General features: G+C 39.8%; 1 protein-coding gene across 4 annotated transcripts in view; it reads left to right on the top strand.

Moving 5' to 3' along the window:
* MYO16 (myosin XVI) overlaps positions 1–21,935 on the top strand; it is a 546,696-nt gene that overhangs the window by 34,960 nt on the left and 489,801 nt on the right. For 2 of the 4 annotated variants that reach the window (XM_082435256.1, XM_082435254.1), the window contains exon 1: positions 11,423–18,445. The exons of 1 other annotated variant lie outside the window; for it this stretch is intronic. In XM_082435256.1, the coding sequence (XP_082291382.1) occupies positions 18,370–18,445 (76 nt within the window). In that variant the 5' untranslated portion in view covers positions 11,423–18,369. Of the gene's footprint in view, positions 1–11,422; positions 18,446–21,935 lie in introns of those variants that run through there. One more of the 4 variants, XM_082435255.1, reaches the window with a different exon arrangement.

Genomic DNA, 21,935 nt, shown 5'->3' with positions numbered 1-21,935 from the left:
CAATGCCAAGTACACCCTATAATAGAAATCAGGTTTTAAATGGTTGCTTTTGTTGGCTAGGAATGGCCCAGAATATCTGTCTTCTTTCTTGCAAAGATTAAATGATAAGGTATGATGATTACTTACTGGTTCCAGTTTATTTGATGTCAGCTGGTTTTTGTTTGGTCAGAGTTTATATTCTCCTCACGCAGATTTCCAGCCTTGCTGGGAAAGTCAGAGCTGTTTTGAGAAACTAATATTGCCTATTAGTAAATTCTGATATGTGTTTCTGGGATCATATCAACCAAGAGTTCTATAGATATTAACAAGAAATTAAATATTACTTATTTTAATTATGAATTTTAGCTCATCTACTTACCTTAAAAACATTTAGCATGCCAAAAAATCATTTCTCTTGGCCTGGAAGACCTCAGCATGAAAAGTTTATTTATATTTTGAGGCATAAGATAACTCATAGTCAATTATATTTTACATAATATAATCTTTAGTATAATAGTATTTTATCTTATGTTGTGTAATTTATAGTATATAAGTAAGCCTATAATTTTATGCTTTTTAAAATGCTATTTCAGTGTTATAGAGGATTTACAATACTAAAATTCCTGAAACAATGGTGTACACTCCCACTAGTTCAAGTTTACTTTTATGTCTGTCAGGAATGTGTTACAACTTTCCTCACATAGATTTTGGAAATGTATTGTTATGTGTATATACACATACTCATTCACACCTTTGTGAAACCTTTTTTTTTCTATAACAATGGAGCATAGTACATTTGTTTATCATCTGTTTCCATAAAAAAATTATGTTCTGAGGAGAGAATTTGTTAGTTTTGTTCACTGTTGGATCTCCAGTGCTATTAATGGTACGGGGCACATAATAAACACTGAAAATATACATTACTTAATTAATTAACTGATTAATTAATTGAAGTATAGTGTCTGTACAATATTATATGTTACAGGTGTACAATATAGTGATTCACAATTTTTAAAGTTTACACTCCATTTATAGTTATTATAAAATATTGGCTATATTCCCCTTATTGTACAATATATCCTTATAGCTTATATCAAAACACACTTGAATAAATAAAAGATAGGTAAGCTTCTTCCCTTTCCCGAACCGTTCTCCTCCCAAACACATCTCTGCTTTCACACAAGGTCTTAGGTGTTTTCGTGATTGGTCTTTATTTATATTTAAGTTTATTACAATTGTCCCTGAGCAAATAAGTTCTAGAGCAGAAATTGCAGACTGGGGACTCATGGCAAATTTAGCAGACATCTTTGCTCTTCTCTGAACAAGTTTTAGTAAGTCTCTTTTCAGTTGGGTGGTGGCCACAGGAACCCTGAGGTTTTGCCTGGCTTCCTGCGCCAGGACTCCCCACTCCTCACAGGCCCGGGCCTTCCTGCATACAAGCTCCCAAAGCCACAGGCTCTACTTTCCTTTGACCCTTCACCAGGATTCTTTTCGTAATCATTCATCCCTTCTGGCCTTAGAAGGTATTTGCCTTTTCTGTCTGGATCCAGTGAATTTTCTGCATGCACAAGACAAAGAAAAACTGTCCTATATTAAGAGCTTACTAGGGGTCAGACAATCCTTGTAATATTACCTCATTTAATTCTCACAGTAACCCAGTAGGGCAGGCTGTATTGTCTACAACAACAACAAAACCAAACAAAACCCAGATCCGTAAGTTTTTTATGCTCTGTAGTAGCTGTAGCTTAATAATTTAACTGAATGCAGTCATTTTATTACTTATGAAATTAGTGGGTTTTTCAGCCTCTGAAAACCTTGTAAATTAATTTTTGAATATTATTTATTGACTCAAAACCATGTATTTTTTGTGTGTCTTTTTATTCTCAGAACCCAGTTTAATTCTCTCTGCACTTAAACACACTCAATGAAGAATTGCTGGGGCTTATTCTGTGATAAGAGAGGCAGATGTGTGAAGCATTTTAATTCTCAAAAGGCAATAAATTATGATAAATATGTGGGTCACATCATGGGTGAATTTGTCCATTATATGACTTTTGAAACAAGAGTTGTCTAGACATAGAGGAGGTGCAGCTATAGCGTAGGTGGGAAAGCACGGAGAGACTAAGCAAAGTTTGAACTTAACCTCAAACGAATGAGCCTGGCAAGTTTTCATGAAACTTGAGTCTTAGGTTGGCATCCAGGAAGAGGACTCGGAGTGGGAATGGATTGTACTTGGTGTGAATGAAACTACGGAAATGGAAGCCGAGGGTCCAAGGAGGCTTGTGTGTTTAGCCCTTCGGAACAGAAGGCAGCAGGTCAGGGCACTTTCACGAAGTAACTTTTTCATCAATGATCGATGTCTGTAATTCTCTATTACCAGCTCTGTCCTCACTCTACTGGACTTCTGCCTGATATCATCAAAGAAGCTTCCACGAGTAATTTATACTCCACTCCTCCACTTCTCCCGAGAGCCTGTTTGTCCCCTGGTAGACCCTTACTTAGCCTTGGCAACTTGACAGCAAAATATGCATGAATATTTTCTCTTTATTTATCCCCATTGTCCAGCTTCTATGTCAAGACTCTGTCTTGTACCCAGACACAGCAGTTCCCTAGTCTCTAGTTTTCAAATCCACCCACCGCTTAGCTCTCACAGTCACCTGCTTTAAAGACAAATCATTCTCTCCATTTCCTAAAAATTAAATCGCCACCTTTTTGATCTGCAATGAGAAGAGACAGCATTTAGGCACTGCCCAGCCTTCCCTCTGGCTTCTCTCCTCCTCACCGTCAAAGGTGGGCTGTGTCTAGTTTCTCTCTACAAACTGTTCAACACTCCGCTCATTCCTTACCCCTACTACTTTTTTTAAAAAATTACAGTATAGTTGATTGACAATGTTGTGCTAGTTTCAGGTATACAGCAAAGTGGTTCATATATATATGAATATATATATCTCTGTTCTTTTTCAGATTCTTTTCTATTATAGGTTATTACAAGATATTGAATATAGTTCCCTGTGCTCTACAGTAGGTTCCTGTTGTTTAGCTCTTTTATATACAGTAGTGTGTATCTGTTAATTCCAAGTTCCTAATTTATCCCTCCTCCCCACTTTTCTCCTTTGGTAACCATACATTTTTTTTCTATGTCTATGAATCTGTTTCTGTTTTGTAAATAAGTTCATTTGTATCATTTTTTTTAGATTCCACATATAAGTGGAATAAGATACCATAAGATGTCATATGATATTTGTCCTTCTCTGTCTGACTTATTTCACTGAGTATGACAATCTCTAGGTCCATCTGTGTTGCTGCACATGGCATTATTTCATTTTCTTTATGGCTGAGTAATATTCCATTTTATATATATATACATACATATCTCACATCTTCTTTATCCATTCACCTGCCCATGGACATTTAGGTTGCTTCCATATCTTGGCTGTTGTGAATAATGCTGCTGTGAACATTGGGGTGCACCCACTGTCCCTTACACCTACGCTTTATGCAGTTGATTACTGTTCATCCACTGGAAATCTGTTGTTCACCCCATTATCCAGAAAGATCTGACTACCCTGGCATCCCCCCTTTTCAACTTTAATTATATGCTTCACTTTCATGATTCTGAAAAAACCCAATCATGTATGATATATTGATATATCTATCTATATATCGCAGCAGTATCTTCCAACTGGAGGGCACTATTCTTTTTTTTCTTTTTTAACATCTTTATTGGAGTATAATTGCTTTACAATGGTGTGTTAGTTTCTGCTTTATAACAAAGTGAATCAGCTATACGTATACATATGTCCCAATATCTCCTCCCTCTTGCGTGTCCCTCCCACCCCTCTAGGTGGTCACAAAGCTGGAGGGCACTATTCCTGAGGCCAGGAATTTGAGGAGTGTTTTGGCTGTTAGATTCCCATATGTGGTAGGCAGAACAGTGCTCCCCCAAAGAGGTCCACATTCAAATCCCCAGAACCTGTGAATATGTTACCTTACGTGGCAAAGGGACTTGGCATAAATGATTAAATTAAGAATTTTGAGCTGGGAAGATTATTTTAGATTATCCCAATGTAATCCTGAAGGTCCTTATAAGAGGAAGGCAGCAGTGTCAGAGAGAGAGAGAGAGATCAGAAGACACTACACTGCTGGCTTTGGAGATGGAAGAAGGCCCAGAAATCAAAAAATGCAGGCAGCCTCTAGAAGCTGGAAAAGGCAAGGGAGCAGACTTCCCTCTGTATCCTCCAGAGTGACCACAGTACTACTGACACTTGGAGTTTTTCCCAGTGAAAGCCACTTTGGCCTTCTGAACTACAGAACTATAAAGTAATAAGTTTGTGTTGTTTTGCATCATTACATTTGTAATATTTTGTTACAGTAACAATGAGAAACCAATACAAAATCTATAGAGGAGCGAGTTTGTAAATATTTGATGTGGAAGTAAGTGAATGATGGCATGGAGCGTATGATGGAGCATATTAGATTTCATATCAAGTGCATAAGAGGAGGTCAGCCCTTGCTTAGGGGATAGAAAGAAGAAGACATTAGTTGGGTGGTGTGATTGAGGAACAGAGAAAGAAGACTGATGCTGGTAGCTATCTGAGACCGAAGACTTCCAGAATATTGAAATAATGGAAATAATATTAAAATGACAAAAAAATCCCTTCCACTACACTAGAAGACATTACAAAGTGATTAAAGGTTAAAAAAATTTAGAATGTGGAGCAGCAGGAACTCTTCTTCATTGCCAGTGGGAATGCAAAATGGTGCAGCCGCTTTGGGAGACAGTTCAGCTATTTATTACAAAACTAAACATCCTCTTGCCATATGATCCAGCAATTGCCCTCCTTGGTATCCCAAAGAAGTTAAACACTTATGTCCACACAAAAACCTGCATACGGATATTCATAGTAGCCTTATAATCACCAAAACTTGAAAGCAACCAAGATGTCCTTCAGTAGCTAAGTGGAGAAATAAACTGTGGTCCATCCAGACAATGGAATATTATTTAGCTCTAAAAAGAAATGAGCTACCAATTCATGAAAAGACATGGAGGAACCTTGAATGCATGTTATTAAGTGAAAGAAGCCAATTTGGAAAGGTCACACACTGTATGATTTCAATTATATGACAGTCTAGAAAAGGCCAAACTATGGAGACCGTAAAAAGTTCCGTGGTTGCTATGAGTTGGGGGTGGGTATGAATAGGCAGATCAAGGGGAATTTTTAGGGCAGTGAAAATACTCTGTATGATACCATAGTGGTGGATAAGCATGGCTAAACATCATTACACATTTGTCCAAACCCAGAGAATGTATAACACCAAGAGTGAACTGTAACGGAAACCATGGACTTTGGGTGATATGATGTATCAGTAACACGTGCCCCACCCCGGTGGCGAGTGCTGACGGTGAGGAGTGCTGTGCATTGTGGGAGCGCTGGGCACATGGATGATCTCTGTTCCTCCCCCTCAAGTTGACTGAGAACCTAAAGCTGCTCTGTGGGAACTCCCTGGCGGTCCAGTGGTTAGGACTCCGCGTTTTCACTGCTGAGGCCCTGGGTTCGATCCCTGGTCGGGGAACTAGGATCCCACAAGACACAGGGTGCAGCCAAAAATCAATCAATCAATCAATAAAGCTGCTCTAAAAATCTAGAGTCTTAATTAAAAAAAAAAAAAAAAATTAACAAATCTGACTTGAAGTAAAAGCGAGTTTTGGAAATCACGTAAAGCAGAAGAAACAACCCTGAGCCCACGTTGCTTGCAGGAACTTGGGTGCAGACTCTCTGGTCCCTCCCTGGGCAAGAGACTTTGGATTTCTGTCTTTGACGGTCTCCCACGCGATTGCAACTGAATCCAGCTCTGTTTCGTGTCCATCTCGCTGACGGGGCCAGCTGGCTGGCAGACCATGTCGCTGTCTTTGTGCAGCCCCGGCCTGCATTGCCGATGGGCAAGCAGTGGAGCATGTGAGCCGTGGGGAGAGACAGCCGACCTCAGGGACGGTTCAGCCGCTGGCGACACCATGCCTCCCCCATCTGCTGTTTGACAGAGACGCTAGGGATGCCTCTTCCAGTGGCGTCAGCCTGTTGGCAGCTGTGCGCAGAGTCTTGGAAAGAACAGAAGTCTTTGTAGTTGCCTGTTAGTCCAGCTCCACTGTGCCTTTGAGCTTTTAACTCAAATATAACCTGTGGGCAAAGACAAGGAGCACGTACGCTTGAGTGATGTCAGAATATTATCCTCCAAGTGATGCTGACATCACTTTACTTAGACTTAACACCTTGGACCTGAATGTGGAGTTTTGGGTTCTTTAAAGAAAGTATAAAAACAGTTTTCCTCTCACCTGCCTAGAGTACAAACAAAATTCAAAATAGAAAAGCCAAGCTTTTGTTAGATCTGCCATTTGTAGTCTGTCATGATTTTTAACTAAGGCAAATAATATTGAATCATTTGTAGCACTTAGAGATTTACTTAAGTTATAATGTCAGTGGATATGTAATAGAAATAAACTAAATTGAAAGAAGAAAGTAATGATCATCATTTGTCTTTATTTTATTCTGCTTACCAGAGCTATCTTTCCCTTCTAAATTTGCTTTTTCAATTAAAAAACATTTATTGAACCCCTGCTAATGCTTTGAAAATGAATGATTGCATTTGGGAGAAAACCATCCCATTATCTTTCTCTTTTCTTCTTTGCCAGCAGTGTTAATTTGCTTTTTGAGAATGTGTCTTAAAGAGAAATACTGTATCCACAGCCATAACTCATGGCTAAAAATGAACCTAATATTTTACACATTTGATAAATACGATGTCAGGATGTCCACACTTTAGCACTTGGCATTGTGCCTTGTGCCTTTTTATGGAAACTTCTTCCTTGCCTTTTGTATAAATACCAAAATCACATTGTCACCTGTGACAGAGCAGCTCTCCTTGCTTTCTTTCCCTTCGCACGCTTATTTTTATCCATACTTTTCTTAAATATTGGGGTTCTCAAAAGCCATCTGTTCTTTGTTCTGTTTTCACACTACACAGTCCTCTTGAATAGTTGCATCTGTTCCCTTGGTTTCATCTTGCAACTATACCAGGTAACTTGCGTATCTCCTCTTCAGCCCAAGTCTTTCTCCTGATTTTCAGACCCATCTACCCAAGAGTCTAGTAGACCCCGTCCTGTGGCTAGCTCCCGGGGTCTGAGACTGGACTCACCACGTAGCCCCTGACCCCCCAAAATCTACTCCTGCTTCTTTATTCTAGCCCCGCCCGGCTGTAACTCTGATGCCTCCTTCTCAGTTCTCTCATCACCTGGTCTTGCTCACCTGCCATCTCTTGAGTCTGTTTCCTTGTCATCAGTCCTACAGTTACGACTGTCACTTAGTCTTCTTTACTTCCCACTGCAGTTGTGCGGTACCATCTTAACTGTCCCTTCTACCTCGAGTCTGCTTCCCTTCCATTTCATTCTCTATAGTTATTCCAGAATTATCTTACACAGCATCCCATTTTTGCTCTGTGAAATCTCTCCATGTTTTTTCATAGCCCAGGGGATAAATTCTTCACCCTTAAGCTTTATGAATTGATCCCTGTCTATTTTTCTCAACTTATCTCTAGACTTCCCAGCTAACATCTACTATTCCAAGCACACTGAATTGCCAGTGGTTTCCTCATGGATACTGTTGTTTGGGGAATCAACCTGATGCAAGGGTAGCTTCCAGATGCACTACTAGCCAGGCCATCCCAGAGGTTGCAGGGCATAAAAGCTGACACTCCAAATTAAAATGCCACTAACTTAATTTAAAATGCACAGCAAGAGCGGGGTAGGGGTGGGGAAGAGATGACTGTGTTGACGTGGATGGGATAGGGTGTGGGCAGCCAGAGGACCGTACACACTACTTGAGCCCTGGGACGCAGACGATGATGATGATGTGGTTATGCACCTGAACTGAAGGCTGAGCCCATGGATACGAGGTGCCTTGGGCTGATGCCACGGGCTTCCGGTTTTGGAGAACAGGTTCACCTGGCCACAGGTGTGGCTTGCTCACCAGCCTGCTGTCAGATGTGGGCTATCTCTGCTTTTCTAGGGTCTAGAGCACCCTGGGGCCGGAAGGGGAGCATACTCGGTGACACTGGTGGGTGGCCACCTTCGGGGGGCCAGAGCTGTCAGCCCGGAAGGGACAAGATCACGGTGTAGTTCTGCCACTGTTACTGTCTATATGCAGTACTCCTATTTGTTGACACTTGTTTTTATTTATTCCATCTGTCTTTGGCATATCTCACAGCTCACCAACACTCTTCTGGGTTCTGCCTGTGTTGCACTTTCCTCTTTACACGTTACCTGTAATTAACATATCCCCAGCATGTTGCCTTTATATCTCAAAATAGCAGCTTACCTACAGTTTACATTGAGCACTTTTTATGAGTTTGTCCAACCTGTTTGTGTGTCTTGTCCTTCTAGCAGCATTGAACTCATTCTCAAATGCATAGGCTCCAACACTACACCATTCCAGCCTCGCACGATCATGTGTCTACAAGACCTCGCTTCTCCCTCCTGTCGTATCTATCTGCCTTCCATCTTCAAGGCTAATTTTCATTCACCCTTCAAGGCCCGATCTTGCTTCTCCTCCCTTCAGAAGCTTCCGTGAGCCTCCACTGTGGACCAGAAGTCCGGGAGATAATGCTTCCTTTGTCTTCGTCTGCTGTAGTATTTAATCACGGTTTACTGTAACTTCATGCTTACCGCTTCGTTCTCTCACGTTACACTGGAACAACCTTGGGCAGTAATTTTGTCTTGTATCTGTTGGTATTCTGAGTTCTCCCAGGCTGAGTTATTCCCAGGGTGGAAATATGAGGTTGTGGGGTTGATAACAAACGGTCTTTCTGTATTTTGCTCCCACTCCCAGTTGCAAATATTCTGGTTCCACTTCAAGACTGTGATTTCCCCCAACAGTTTAAGAAATCCCAAGAGGTGTCTCACGTGTGTTCATGGCACCGTCCTCTCAGCTGCCCCGTGGAATGTGCCACCACACTTCTGCCCTCCCCTGGCTCCCCCATGTCATCTGCGGCTGACGACTCTAGTGCCCGAGGAAGAAGATCAAACCTGCTCTCCAATGTCCCAAAGCAGCTGTGCTCTCTCACTGTAGCTTTGGTTTCCTTCATGTGCCTTGTGAAGCTCCTTGGAGGGTCTCTTCGTTTGGTGGCAAATAGTCTCCTTTTATTTTATACTCTGTTCGGGGATCAAGATCGATGCTGTCTTGACTTGCCAACAATTATAGAAATTGTACGCTACGGCCATACTTTTCCTTCCTGAAATGTTTGTAATCTGACTTCTGTGATACTGCCCTGTCACATTACTCTGATTTTTTTTTTTTTCTTTGCTTCTTTCCCTGGGGCTTTTTATTTTGCTTTTCTTTAACTAAAGGCAAAAATCTGAGGTATGTGCTTATCTCCCAATCTTTTCTATAAATACCTGTCACAGAATGTTCTTCCATTCTTTTGCCTTGAGTTGCTACCTTTATGGTGTTGACTCTCTACTCTGATTAATTTTGCCATCTTATCCAAGTTTAGTCATGTTCTCATTATTGTCTACTTTGGGGAGGATTTTAATATTTCCCAGATTCTACTAGCTTCTCCAATCTACATTTATCAACTTTTATCTGAAAATGAGGTACCTCCACTCATCTTTTGGTGATGGTCTTTTATAAACTGAGAAGAGCTCTGGATATTATCTAACAAATGCCAACTTCTCAGACCATACGGATATCTAATTTATGTATTCTATTTTAGCTGCTAGCATTGAACATCTAGCAAGTGTTTAAGTAGTTATTAATCGATTGGCTATTCTTAAAAGAGGATCTTTAAATGTTTGGATTAAATGTTTGGATGTGTGTACTCCTTAAACCATTTCTTCATCAATCATCCCAACAAGCTTTTATCAAGTGCTCATTGGGAACTAAAACAGTAAGAAGTCGAGTAGAATCACAAGCACACAGGTAAGCTGACCTCAGGTGATGTCTGCAGGGTATAAGCAGGATGGGTAGGTCCCTGAGGGACAGTGGCTTTCAGATTTTTTTTTTATCATGATACACATTAAGTAATACATTTAATGCTGCACCAAACCACAACGCACACACCAAACCACACTGCACATACATATATACACACTTATAACAGAAACATAAGGGTAACTTACAACTGAAATGAGAGTTTCACGGAGCAATACTTGTCTCACTATATGGGACAGACTCTGATATTTTCAAGTCTACTAAGGATACTGGCTGCTACCCACTAAATTGGTTTCACAGTTTGAACAACGCTGTTGTGGTTTACTTGAAGTTGGGGACAATAGCCGTTGATTTCTATCCTCAAAGTGGGAAATGGTATGTTTACTCCAAAACCTTAGAAGAGAAGTTTTCTATTATATAAGTAGAATGGGTGAAAATAAGTAAATAAATTATTCAGGAGAAAGAGTTGAAATGCTTACTCACTCAGCAATCTCTTTATAAAGGCAAGAGGGATTATGCCAGTAAAAACTGGAGTATTACACATGCATTTTCTCTCATTTAACTTTATTGCTGTATAATGATTAAAAGCATGTCTAAAATTGTATATCCATATATAAATATATAGATAGGTAAGTAGATAGACAGATGAGAGATACACACATATACACTCATGTTATCACTTAGTAGGGCTACATGATAATTGGATTGAATCTAGCAGCTAACATCAAGCATCCCCCTGAGAATAATAAAGGCAATCTTTTATTAAAGTCTCATTATTTTCATTTTTCTTAAAAAAGGATTCCAAATGTTGGGAGCCTTGCTGCAGTAAAATAAAAAGAAGAAGAATACTGTGATTTCAGTTTTCCACAAAGAGGGCTTGAATTATTCTCCTAGCAAAGATAGTGACGCCAGGTGTCATAAACCGGTGGGTTCTCTCCTTTTCTATTCAAGGTGTTCATTGTACCAAGTTCGCCAGTTTTATATTGAGGTCAAATTGGCTTTGGCAATTCCTGCTGCGTTCCAGGCTCCCACTGGATTTTGCTTTAGGAAGCGTCTCTGGTCTTCTGCCCTCTGCCTTTGGGAGCGTGGGCATCCCTGGTCCTGCTTCCGGAGCCCCACTGTGAATCAGAGGGCACAGCTGCTGACGGCTGCCCGGTATCCTGAGGCAGGGTCCCTCAACGGGGTCTTCTCGAAGAAAATTAGCAGCTGTGGAGAGAACTGGAGAGAATCGCAGAGTGGAGGGCTCTGCTCCATGGGGTGTTTGCAGAGGAAGTGTGTGTCTGAGGGAAGTGAAGGGGGGCGGCATTCTTTGTTGTCCTGCCAGAGCCACCGCCCACCCAGCTTCCAGGCTGGATTGTAAATGCTCTGCCCTCAGGGAGTTTTCCCAGCACCAGCTGGCAGAGCCGGCTCCTTCCTCTGGCTCTTCTGCACCCCCAGGGCTCCCACGTGGGTGGGAACCTGCTTCAGAGACTCCGGATGATGCCCTGAAGCGCAGCAATGTGCCAGAGAACGAAGCAGCGTCCAAGGCCGGTGTCAACTCCGTCCCTTGGCACGGGCTAAATCGTTTTCTCACTTGTTCCTGTTTCGGGGAGCACAGTTTAGTCCTGTGCTGCCTGTCTACACAGACGGATGAAGCAGGGAGCTGATGAGACATTTGATTCTTCTTCACTTTGCATAAACGTTCCCTCAGTAGCACCGTGGGGGGTTGAATTGTGCCCCCCGCAAGCTACATTGAAATCCAATCCCCGTACCTCTCTGAACGTGACCTCATTTGGAAGTAGAGTGTTGGAAGAAGTAATTAGCTAAGATGGATCCTTAGAGCATCTCTAATGTGACCCGTCTTTGTAAGAGACACAGACACAGAGGAAGACAGCCTTGGGGAGACAGAGGCAGAGAATGGGGTAGTGGCAGCTGCAAACCCAGGATGAGCAAGGATTGGTGGTAGCCCCCAGGAGCTGAGGAAGGCGTGGAAGAGATTCTCCGCTAGTATACCGCCCTGCCGACGCCTTGATTCTGGACTTCTGGCCTCCAGAACTGTGAGAGAATTGTGTTCTGTTTCGAACCACCCAGTTTGTGGCACTTTGCTCTGGTAGCCCTGGGAAACTAATACAAACACATATACCAGGAAGATTCTGTAAGAAAAACAAGGAGCGGTACCACCATCATTTTAGAGAACTGCCTTTTATCTGAAAGTTTAATATTGTGACCTGTGATTCAACCTGAATGCTAGTGACTTAAACATTGTTCAGGTAAACTACAGACCCTCTCACACCTGTCACAATGATAATACAAGTTAGCTCATGTTCTTTTCATTAGGGCTTTTAGAAGATTTTAGACATGCACCAAAATGTACTCTCTAGCGAAAAGAATTAACCTTAAATTTGCTTTCCTAGTGCTGAATTACCACTAGTTGGTATTAAAATATCAATTTTAAAATATCAGGCTAAGCGTGAGTGTAAAAGACCCATCTAGAAAGGCGCAGCAATGCCTTTTGCAGGAAGCAGTTCACTCTCTACTGGGGTTGGAACAGCAGAGCTTGGCTGGCCTGTTACCATGTTGCAGTTGCCATGGCAACATCAAACCAATGAATGGACCACCTCCCAGAGACAGGGAGGTGAGTACGTGTGAAATTGATTCCGTTGCACACAGGAATACGCTCAAGCCAAATTTGTCAGGATAGCATTTCTGGTAGGAAACTGCATTTTAAATTATATAGACATGATGAATATGATGTTAAATATTTACTTCGGATATTCTAGTAAAATGGTGTTTGAAAATTAAGTGTGCTATGGAAATTTTATGCTCTTTATATATGCTCTGCACTTGTTTCAGACAACACTGAATTTGTCTTCATTCATCTAAATTTGGATAGCTAAAGCAGAATTTTATATTTGAGATGAATCTTTTAAGTTATGTATCCTTGATGTTAAACTGCTTTTATTTGCTCATTTTAGATTAACATGTTTAGAGAAATGACTTTAGAAAATGTAAATGAAAGTTGTTACTGTATGTTTTTATTTTTAGATCACATCTGTAAAATGTAAATTCCATTTTACATTGAACAGTGTGACATATAAGTAGTCTAAATCAGTGAAAAATAGAAGGTTTGCTATTTTAGTACTTAAGGAGCCCATGGTAAGGCTTTATAAAAATAATTTATTCACATGACATATTACTGAATTGTGTTCAGCACTCATTTTTAGCATGCAGTTATTAATATAGTGTTATTCTAGGTATGAAGTAGGTCTTGAACTTGGTCAATGTAATCCTTATGATAAATGGTTTGTTTTGGGTAATCTGATAAAATAGATGTGGTTTGCTTCCTTTCATTTCTTACTTATAATACATACTTGGCTTTGTCTCCCCGTAAGGTTGCAGAAACTGTACAGAACAGAGAAAGATCTATCTGTGATGTGGTAATTACTGAAATGCCTCCATTAAATGTGGTTCATATTAACAAAATATATTTATCAGGCATGATCAGTTTGAAGTTAGAACATGTCTAACCCCAGGGGCCCGGTTCATGCTAAGAGCTGTCTACTTTCCCATTAGTTCAACTTGGAGAACAGAAGAGCATGACTTGTTTACGTAACAGAAACCAATATTTGCTCTCTTTTATTCTCTTCGCATAGTCTTCCAAGGGCAACGTGCGCCAGATCCTGGCAAAACCCTTGCTGAGGATGCATTTCCCCTTGGGCGATAAAATGGAACTCTCTAAACTAAAACAATGCTGCCAGAATATTTTGACTTTCTAACAGTTCCATGTGGATCCATTGATCTTCCTTATGAAAAGATACAAGTGTTTTTTAATTCAAACTGAGGTGAGGTATTATAAAATGTGTTCCCTTTTGCTTCATGATCAACACTGATATTTATTTGAAAACACTGGCACATGAATGTGATGCGGTACATCAAATTGTACTTTGTACTGTCACACATGTATCCATTCCCATATAAATGCTGTTACCTATTTCTTGTGTGTAAACCCATTTAGACATTTGAGCGCCCAGACTTAGGGGAAAAATGCATATTCAAAATACTAAATAAGACAAGCCATTCAAGCAGGTAAATCAAATAAATCCTCTGGTACAAAGTTACTTTGGGAATAATGGTATATTTTCTGGTACGAAGGTAGTAAGTAAGCACTATTCAAAACGGAATCTCAGGAGACAAGAAAAATGTTTCTAAATACAACCTCACTCCATCAGTGTCTTGATAGCATTTCTGAATCTGGACTCTGTAATCAACCTTCTGGTTTTAATTGCCCAGGTATGCTTTTTCATGGAAGGTACCCCAACTGTCAGAGAACATAGGAGAGGTAGGAAGTGTAGAAAAAGGGGTTATTCATTTTGAAATCACTGTCACGGTACCCACTGGCATATCATTTGCTGCAGATTTTAAGGGTGTGACAATTTATTAGTGATGAGCTCCATTTCTGAGAAACTTACTGTGTATACTGCTTGCGATACTTGCATTTAAAAATGACATTCTAGGGACTTCCCTGGCGGTCCATTGGTTAAGACTTCGACTTCCAATGCGGGGTGTGCGTGCTCGATCCCTGGTTGGGGAACTAAGATCCCACATGCCTCGCGGCCAAAAAACCAAAACATGAAACAGAAGCAATATTGTAACAAATTCGATAAAGACTTTAAAACAATAAAAAATGAATAAATAAAAATGACGTTCCAGACAACTGTGATAGTGTTTTGGCACACTTATATGGACCAGTGCCGATCCAAGGATTTTATTGTTGCTGTTGTTGTTATTGGTCTGTAATAAGTACAGGCATTGACGGAATGTGCCTAGGAATATTCAGACAGTGTGGCGCTGCTGTGACATCCAGGGGACTGGTCGGGACTCATCAGGAGGGACCACATAGGGTACTGCTGAGCCTCTGTGATGCCTTGCAGGTGGTGTGAGCTGCATACGTTAGTAGGACCACACTTTTTAAAAACCATTTTATTGAGATACGGTTGACACGGAAAAAGCCGTAGATATTTAATGTATACACAGCTCTGTGAGTTTGGGGATAAGTATACATCCATGAAACCATCACCAAAATCAAGGCCATTGAGATATCCATCTCCTCCCAAAGTTTCCTCCTGCTTCCTTTATTATTATTGTTGTTACCATTTTTTGTATGTGTGGTAAGAATACTTAGCATAAGATCTACCCTCTCGGAAAATTTTAAGCATACAATAGACTGTTGTTAGCTGTAGGCACTATGCTGTGGAGTAGACCTCCAGAAATTAATTTTGTGGAACTGAAACTTTGTACCCTTTGACCTTCACCTTCTCATTTGCCCCTCCCCCTAGCCCCTGGCAATCCCCATTCTACGCTCTGCTTCTATGAGTTTGACTTTTTTAGATCCTACCTACAGGTGAGATCATACAGTATTTGTCTCTCTGGGTCTGGCTTATTTCACTTAGCATAACGTTACAATGTTTTCAAGGTTCATCCTTGTATCATTGTAACATGTATCAGAACTACTTTCCTCTTTAACACTGAGTAATATTCCATTGTACAAATATACCGTATTGACTTCTCCAATTATCAGTTGATGGACATTTGTTCTTCCTCTTTGGCTATTAAGCATAACGTTGCTATATGTAGTCATGTATGAGTTTTTGTGCATGTAGGGTGTCAGTTTCTTTGGGTATGTACTTAGGACTGTAATTTCTGGGTCATATGGTAGCTCCGATTTTAACATTTGAGGAGCTGCCAAACTGTTTTCCAAAGGGACAGCAGCATTTTAATATCCCACTAGCAATGTGTAAGGGTTCTAATATATTCATATCCTCACCAGCACCTATTATTGTGTGAATTGTAGCCACTTTACTGGGTGTGAAGTGGTACCTCGTTGAGGTTGTAATTTGCGTTTCCCTAATCACTAATCATGTACAGAGTCTTTTCATGTGCCTGTTGGCCAGTTGTATATCTTCTCTGGAGAACTGTCTATTCATATCCTTTGCCCATTGTTTACTTGGGTTGCCTTTTTATTGTCAAGTTGTAAAGGTTCTTTTTACAGCATTCTGGATACCAGTCCCTTATATGTTTTGCAAATATTTTCTCCCATCATGTTGGTCATCTTCTCGCATTATTGATGGTATCAACTACATGACAAAAGTTTTAAATTTTGCTGTAGTCCAAATTATCTCCTTTTTTTGCCACTTGTGCTTTTGGTGTCATATCTAAAAAAACCATTGTCCAATTCAAGGCCACAAAGATCTAGGCCTACATTTTCTTCTGAGAGTTTCATAGTTTTAGCTCTTACGTTTAGGTCTATGAGTCTGTGATCCATTTTGAGATAATTTTTGTGTATGGTGTAAGGAAGGAGTCCGACTTTATTCTTTTGTGTGTGGATACTAAGTTTTTCAGTATCACTTGTTAAAAACCTATTCTTTCCTATTTGCACCTTTGTCAAAATTTAACTGACCATAAATGTAAGGGTTTATTTATGGACTCGCAGTTATATTTCATTGACCTTTATGTCTGTCCTTATGCCAGTACCACACTGTCTTGATTACTGTCGCTGTTCAGTAAGTTTTGAAATTGCTAATGTGAGCTCTCTAACATTGTTCTTTCGTTTAAGATTGTTTTGGCTAGTCTGGGTACCTTGCCTTTTCATATAAATTTTATGATCAGCTTACCAATTTCTTCACAATAGTCTGATAGAATTTTGATAGAGTTTGTGTTGAATCATTGTGTACATCATTCTGGGGAATATTGCCATCTTAATAATATTTTGGCTTTCCATCCATGAACATGGAATGTCCATTTATTACAAGTTCTTTCAACAATGTTTTGCAGGTTTTATTGTACAAATCTTGGACTTCTATTATATTTATTTCTAAGCATTTTCATTATTTTTGTTGCTATTATAGATTTTTTCCCTAATTTTATTTTGATTTGTTCATTATTAGTGCACAGAAATATAATCGATTTTTGTATGCTGATCTCGTACCCTGAAAACTTGCTGAATTCAATTATTAGTTCTAATAGATTTTTTTTTTTGTATGGATTGCTTAAGATTTTCTTTATACAAGAGGATACCTTTTGTTGTTAGAGACAGATTTACTTCTTTCTTTCCAATCTGGATGCCTGTTATTTCCTTTTATTGTCTTATTGTCCTGGCTGGAACCTCCATTACAGGGTTGAATAGAAGTGGTGAGAGCAGACATCCTTGTCTTGTTTTGATCTTCGAAGGAAAACTTTTAGGTTTTCATCATTAAATATGATACTAGCTCTGAGTTTTTTGTGGATGTCCTTTATCGGATTGAGGAAGTTCCCTTCTCTTCCTAGTTTGTTGAGTGTTTTTAACAAGCATGTTGTTGGATTTTGTCCAATGCTTCTCTGTGTCTATTGCAATGATCATATGGCTTTTGTCCTTTATACTATTAATATGGTGTGTTGCATTGATTCTTTTTACATGTTCAACCAACTTTGCATCCTTGGTATAAATCCTACTGGACCATGGTGTATAATCGTTTTTATATGTTTCCAAAGTTCATATGCTTATATTTTGTTGAGGATTTTTTTTGCATCTATATTCTTAAAACACTTGTCTGTAGTTTTCTTTTCTTGTGATGTCTACTTTGTTTTGGTAGTACTGGCCTCATAGAATGAGTTGGGAAGCATTTTCTCTTCTTTCATTTTTTGGATTTTTTTGTGAAGAATTGGTATTACTTCTCCCTTAAATGTTTGCTCTAATTCCCAAATGAAGCCAGATGGGCCTGGGAAGCTAACAGTTAAGGCTAGATTTTTGTACCTGTTTGCCTACTTTGGGTACAAGAGTCTGAAATACTTTGTAAGTTCCACCAAGTCCATGTATATGTCTGAGATAATAATATAGGCAGTGTTTATTTAACTCAGGACTTTATGAAAATTTAAAAAATACATGGAGAATGATCACGTCTGTTTATGGTTATAAATGGCATGGTTATGGCTAAGAGCTTTGCCTCTTTGTTGATCTTGTATCTATTATTCTGTTTTGCAGCTAAGCTCTTCAGTGATTTTGTACCGAGATTAGGGCTTTCCTTTGAGAGGGCCATTATTTTGAATTAAAACATCTCTTGGGTCTATTAGTCACTTGCTTAAAGTTGTCTTTGAGGACAAAGCATTTATCAAAAACATTCTAAGGAGGTCTAAGGTGACACTGACAGGTTATTGTAATTTTGGTTTTTGCTATAAGTACATATGAGTAAGTCCAGATCTGATTATTTCAGGTTTTAATATTACTAAGGCAAAAGGGGGAAAAAACAGATATAACGAGGCAAGCAGTTTGTGCTGTATTTCCCATTATTTTTTTTCTTCAGGCCCTAAGAAAATACTTCTTTGATGACTGAATCTCTGTGAGCTGTGGAAGTCTAGGAGTTGGCTCACCGGTTAAGGATAAGAGGATCCAGTGAAGATGAAAGCAAGGGCATCAGAGGATGGTTCAGAACTGAGGATTAGCCCCGGGAGGAAAAAGAGACAAAATTGTCAAGGTTGGTAAACTGCGGAGAGTAGAAAAAATAAAATCAGTGCCAAGCTGGGAAGGATTTCGGATGTTTAAGTCATGATATTGAAACTGATTTGAGAAATTTCTATAATAATAAAAGACTAAAAGACTAATCAGGAGTGTTGTGGGGAATTATAATTTAAGGTTTTTGTTAGTCGTATGCTGAGAGTGAAACATATTTGAAAAGATTTCAAGTATTCAGGACATGGAAGAATAGAAGAGGTGCAGCATGGTAGGTTTTAGCTTCACACCTGCATAGAGGTTTGTGTATTTCAAAAGAAAACCAAGTAAGGTATCTAGTACTTTTTTGTTTCTGAAAACAAAATTGGCTACTTGCAAATTCTTGTGTAATTATTTCGAAGTGTTTTCATTATTTTTGTTGCTATTGTAAATAGATGTCCTTTCCTAATTTCATTTTGATTTGTTTATTATTAGCGCACAAAAACATAATTGATTTTAGTATGTTGATCTTGTACTCGGCAAACTTGGTGAATTCAATTTATTCTTAAAGATTTTTTGGTACGGATTTCTTAGAATTTTCTATATACAAGATGATGTCTTTTGTTGATAGAGGTAGTTTTATTTTTCCTTTCCAGTCTGGATGCCTGTTATTTCCTTTTAAGATCTAATTGTCCTGGCTGGAACCTCCATTACAATGAATAGAAGTGGCGAGAGTAGACATCCTTGTCTTGTTTTGTTCTTCGAGGGAAAACTTTCAAGGTTTCACCATTAAGTATGATGCTAGCTCTGGGTTTTTTGAAAATGTTCTTTATCAGAAAGTTCCCTTCTCTTCATAGTTTGTTGAAAGTTTTTAACACGGAATGTTGTTGGATTTTATCAAATGCTTCTCTCTGTACGTTGCAATGATCATGTTTTTTTTGTTGTTGTTGTTTTTGTCCTTTACACTATGAAACTATGGTGTGTTGCGTGGTTTTCTTTTCATGTGTTAAACCAGCTTTGCATTCCTGGGATAAATCCTACTTGATCATGGTATATAATCCTTTTTATATTTTTCCAGATTTCATTTGCTTATAATTGTTGAGAATTTTTTTGCATTGATATTTGTAAAACACCTGTCTATAGTTTCCTTTCTTTTTTTTTTTAATTTTATTTATTTATTTATTTATGGCTGTGTTGGGTCTTCGTTTCTGTGCGAGGGCTTTCTCTAGTTGCGGCAAGCGGGGGCCACTCTTCATCGCGGTGCGCGGGCCTCTCACTGTGGTGGCCTCTCTTGTTGCGGAGCACAGGCTCCAGACGCGCAGGCTCAGTGGTTGTGGCTCACGGGCCTAGTTGCTCCGCAGCATGTGGGATCTTCCCAGACCAGGGCTCGAACCTGTGTCCCCTGCATTAGCAGGCAGATTCTCAACCACTGCGCCACCAGGGAAGCCCTATAGTTTCCTTTCTGACTGAGCTGGAGAAAGTTTTAGTTGCAAGAACCAAGCATCCCTGTAGTATCAATATTCCACTGAGCATGCAGGTTCCTTGATGGGAAATCATGAAATAAACTTTAAAAGAAATAAATAAATTTTATCTCCCACTAAACTAAGGTTAAATATACTTAGTGAAGACAGTGTCTCCTTTGTTGCTGGATGAAAATTCTGACGGGCTAGATGACTTTTCTGGTAACTCTTAAGCAACAGAAAGAACCATATCACTTTAATTCTCAGTAAAGTTTCAATTCATTAACTTAAAATGTCCAGTGCCAGAAAGTCATCAGTATTTCTAAGCTGCCTTAAAGTGAAATCTTCTCCCTTCCTGAAGTTGGGCCCTGCTGAATGTTATTATAAGAGAAAGAGAGAGAATGAAAGATTCTTTCTTTTCCTTCAAGAATTTCTTCTTCCCCAGTTTGTTAAACATAGTGTGTAATCACAGCAGGTGCTATGTCTGTGACTAGAGCCAGGTTTAATTCAAGAATTAAAATACTAATAATACTACGTGTAACTGCCATTTGAAAAGTGGAAACTAGACAGTGAGAAACTTGTTTCTATCACAACTTTCCAACTGCAATCCATTTAACAGTTGAAACCCAAATGGGAATTATTACACAAAGTAAAATATCAATGCAGCTGCCCACTGAAGACTTTGAAACTAGAAATGACCACTTAGAAAAGACATGTTATCAATGAGGCACGCGACCTGTATGTCCGTATCTCTCTTTGTGGGATTGGTTCCGTTGTAAAGCATTCGTTTTCTAAGAGAGCTGCCAGTATTCCTACCAGGGCTCCTAATCATCCAGAAGTGCTTCAAGTTTCCTGCCGAGACGTCTGCTCGCATCAAACCCCTGGCATCCTGATGTCCATGCAGTTTTTCACATTCAGCTTCAGAATGTGTGTGCTGCTGGTCTGGATATTTATCACTGAGAGCTGTGTGAGCTTTCAAGTCATGTTCTCACCTTCCAGCTCCTTTGCTTTCTTCTCGGTCCCCTGGCATGATTATCATTCTGACTGTGTGTGTTAGGTGTTATGTTTCCAGCTCATTGTATATTTGTTATTCCAACATCAGAACATTGCAAATGTAGTTTCTGAGGAATCATATCTCTAAAGTTTTATTGCACTTAGGATTTATGGTAAATTCAAAAGGGGTTAATAATATTATTTTTTTTTTCCTGGAGTTCTGAGGACTCTTTGTAACCAAAGTCTCATTTCCCTTGGGGTCTGCCTTAGTATGAAGTACTGACCCAGAGCTGGCATGCAATAATAATAAATAAAGCCAGAACCTAAAAATGCGGGTGGTTACATGGCTTTCTAACAAGCAGTCTGAGCCCATCCACTTTTGCTGCCCAACCGAATTCCTAAAATTAAAAAAAAAGAGCCTCATGATGAAAATCGATAAATACGACTAAAGAAGGAGCTGATATGTACAACCTAAATGGAGCAACAGTGTATAAAAGAGCTGTTTTGCTTTCTTTGAAGAAGTTCCTTGATGGAAGAGGAAACTATCAAATTACCTTCTTTATGGATCCGTCTTTCTTTCCTCCCTCCCTCTGCATTATTTAGGGTTAGGTTCAGCAGCATGTGGTAGAGAGCGCCAAACTAGCCCGGTTTAACCAGGACAGACCTTTGCGACTCTACCACGTGCAAGTCTAGAAGAGGCAGCTGGCTCAGAGCCACGGTCCTCAGGGAACATCTCTCCAGCTCATGGCCACGCTGTCTTCAGGATGTGGCCCTGGTCCCGGCAACAGGGTGTACAAAGGATGAAGACAAAACGGGCAAAGAGCCGGAACCGGATACTGAGTAAGGGAGGTCCTGGAAATCGCCACAACTTCTGTCCCATCGGTCGTAACTTAGTCACATCTTCCAGCAAGGTGAGCTGCAAAGTGTAGTTTTGATGGGGCAGCTGTGTGCAGGGGCACAAGTGCTGTCACCATCTGAAAAGAGAGTGTGGTTTCTGCCACCACTCTTCTCTTAGAGGCAGCGTGATTGTACTTAACAGCAGGGGTTTGAATACCGATTTTGCCACTTTTCTCTTTTAGCCTG

This window comes from Balaenoptera physalus (genome assembly GCF_965194825.1).
Source record: "Balaenoptera physalus genome assembly, chromosome: 18".
NCBI lineage: Eukaryota > Metazoa > Chordata > Mammalia > Artiodactyla > Balaenopteridae > Balaenoptera > Balaenoptera physalus.
The sequence above is the reverse complement of the archived record's forward strand: the minus strand, read 5'-3'. Positions and strand labels throughout refer to the sequence as shown.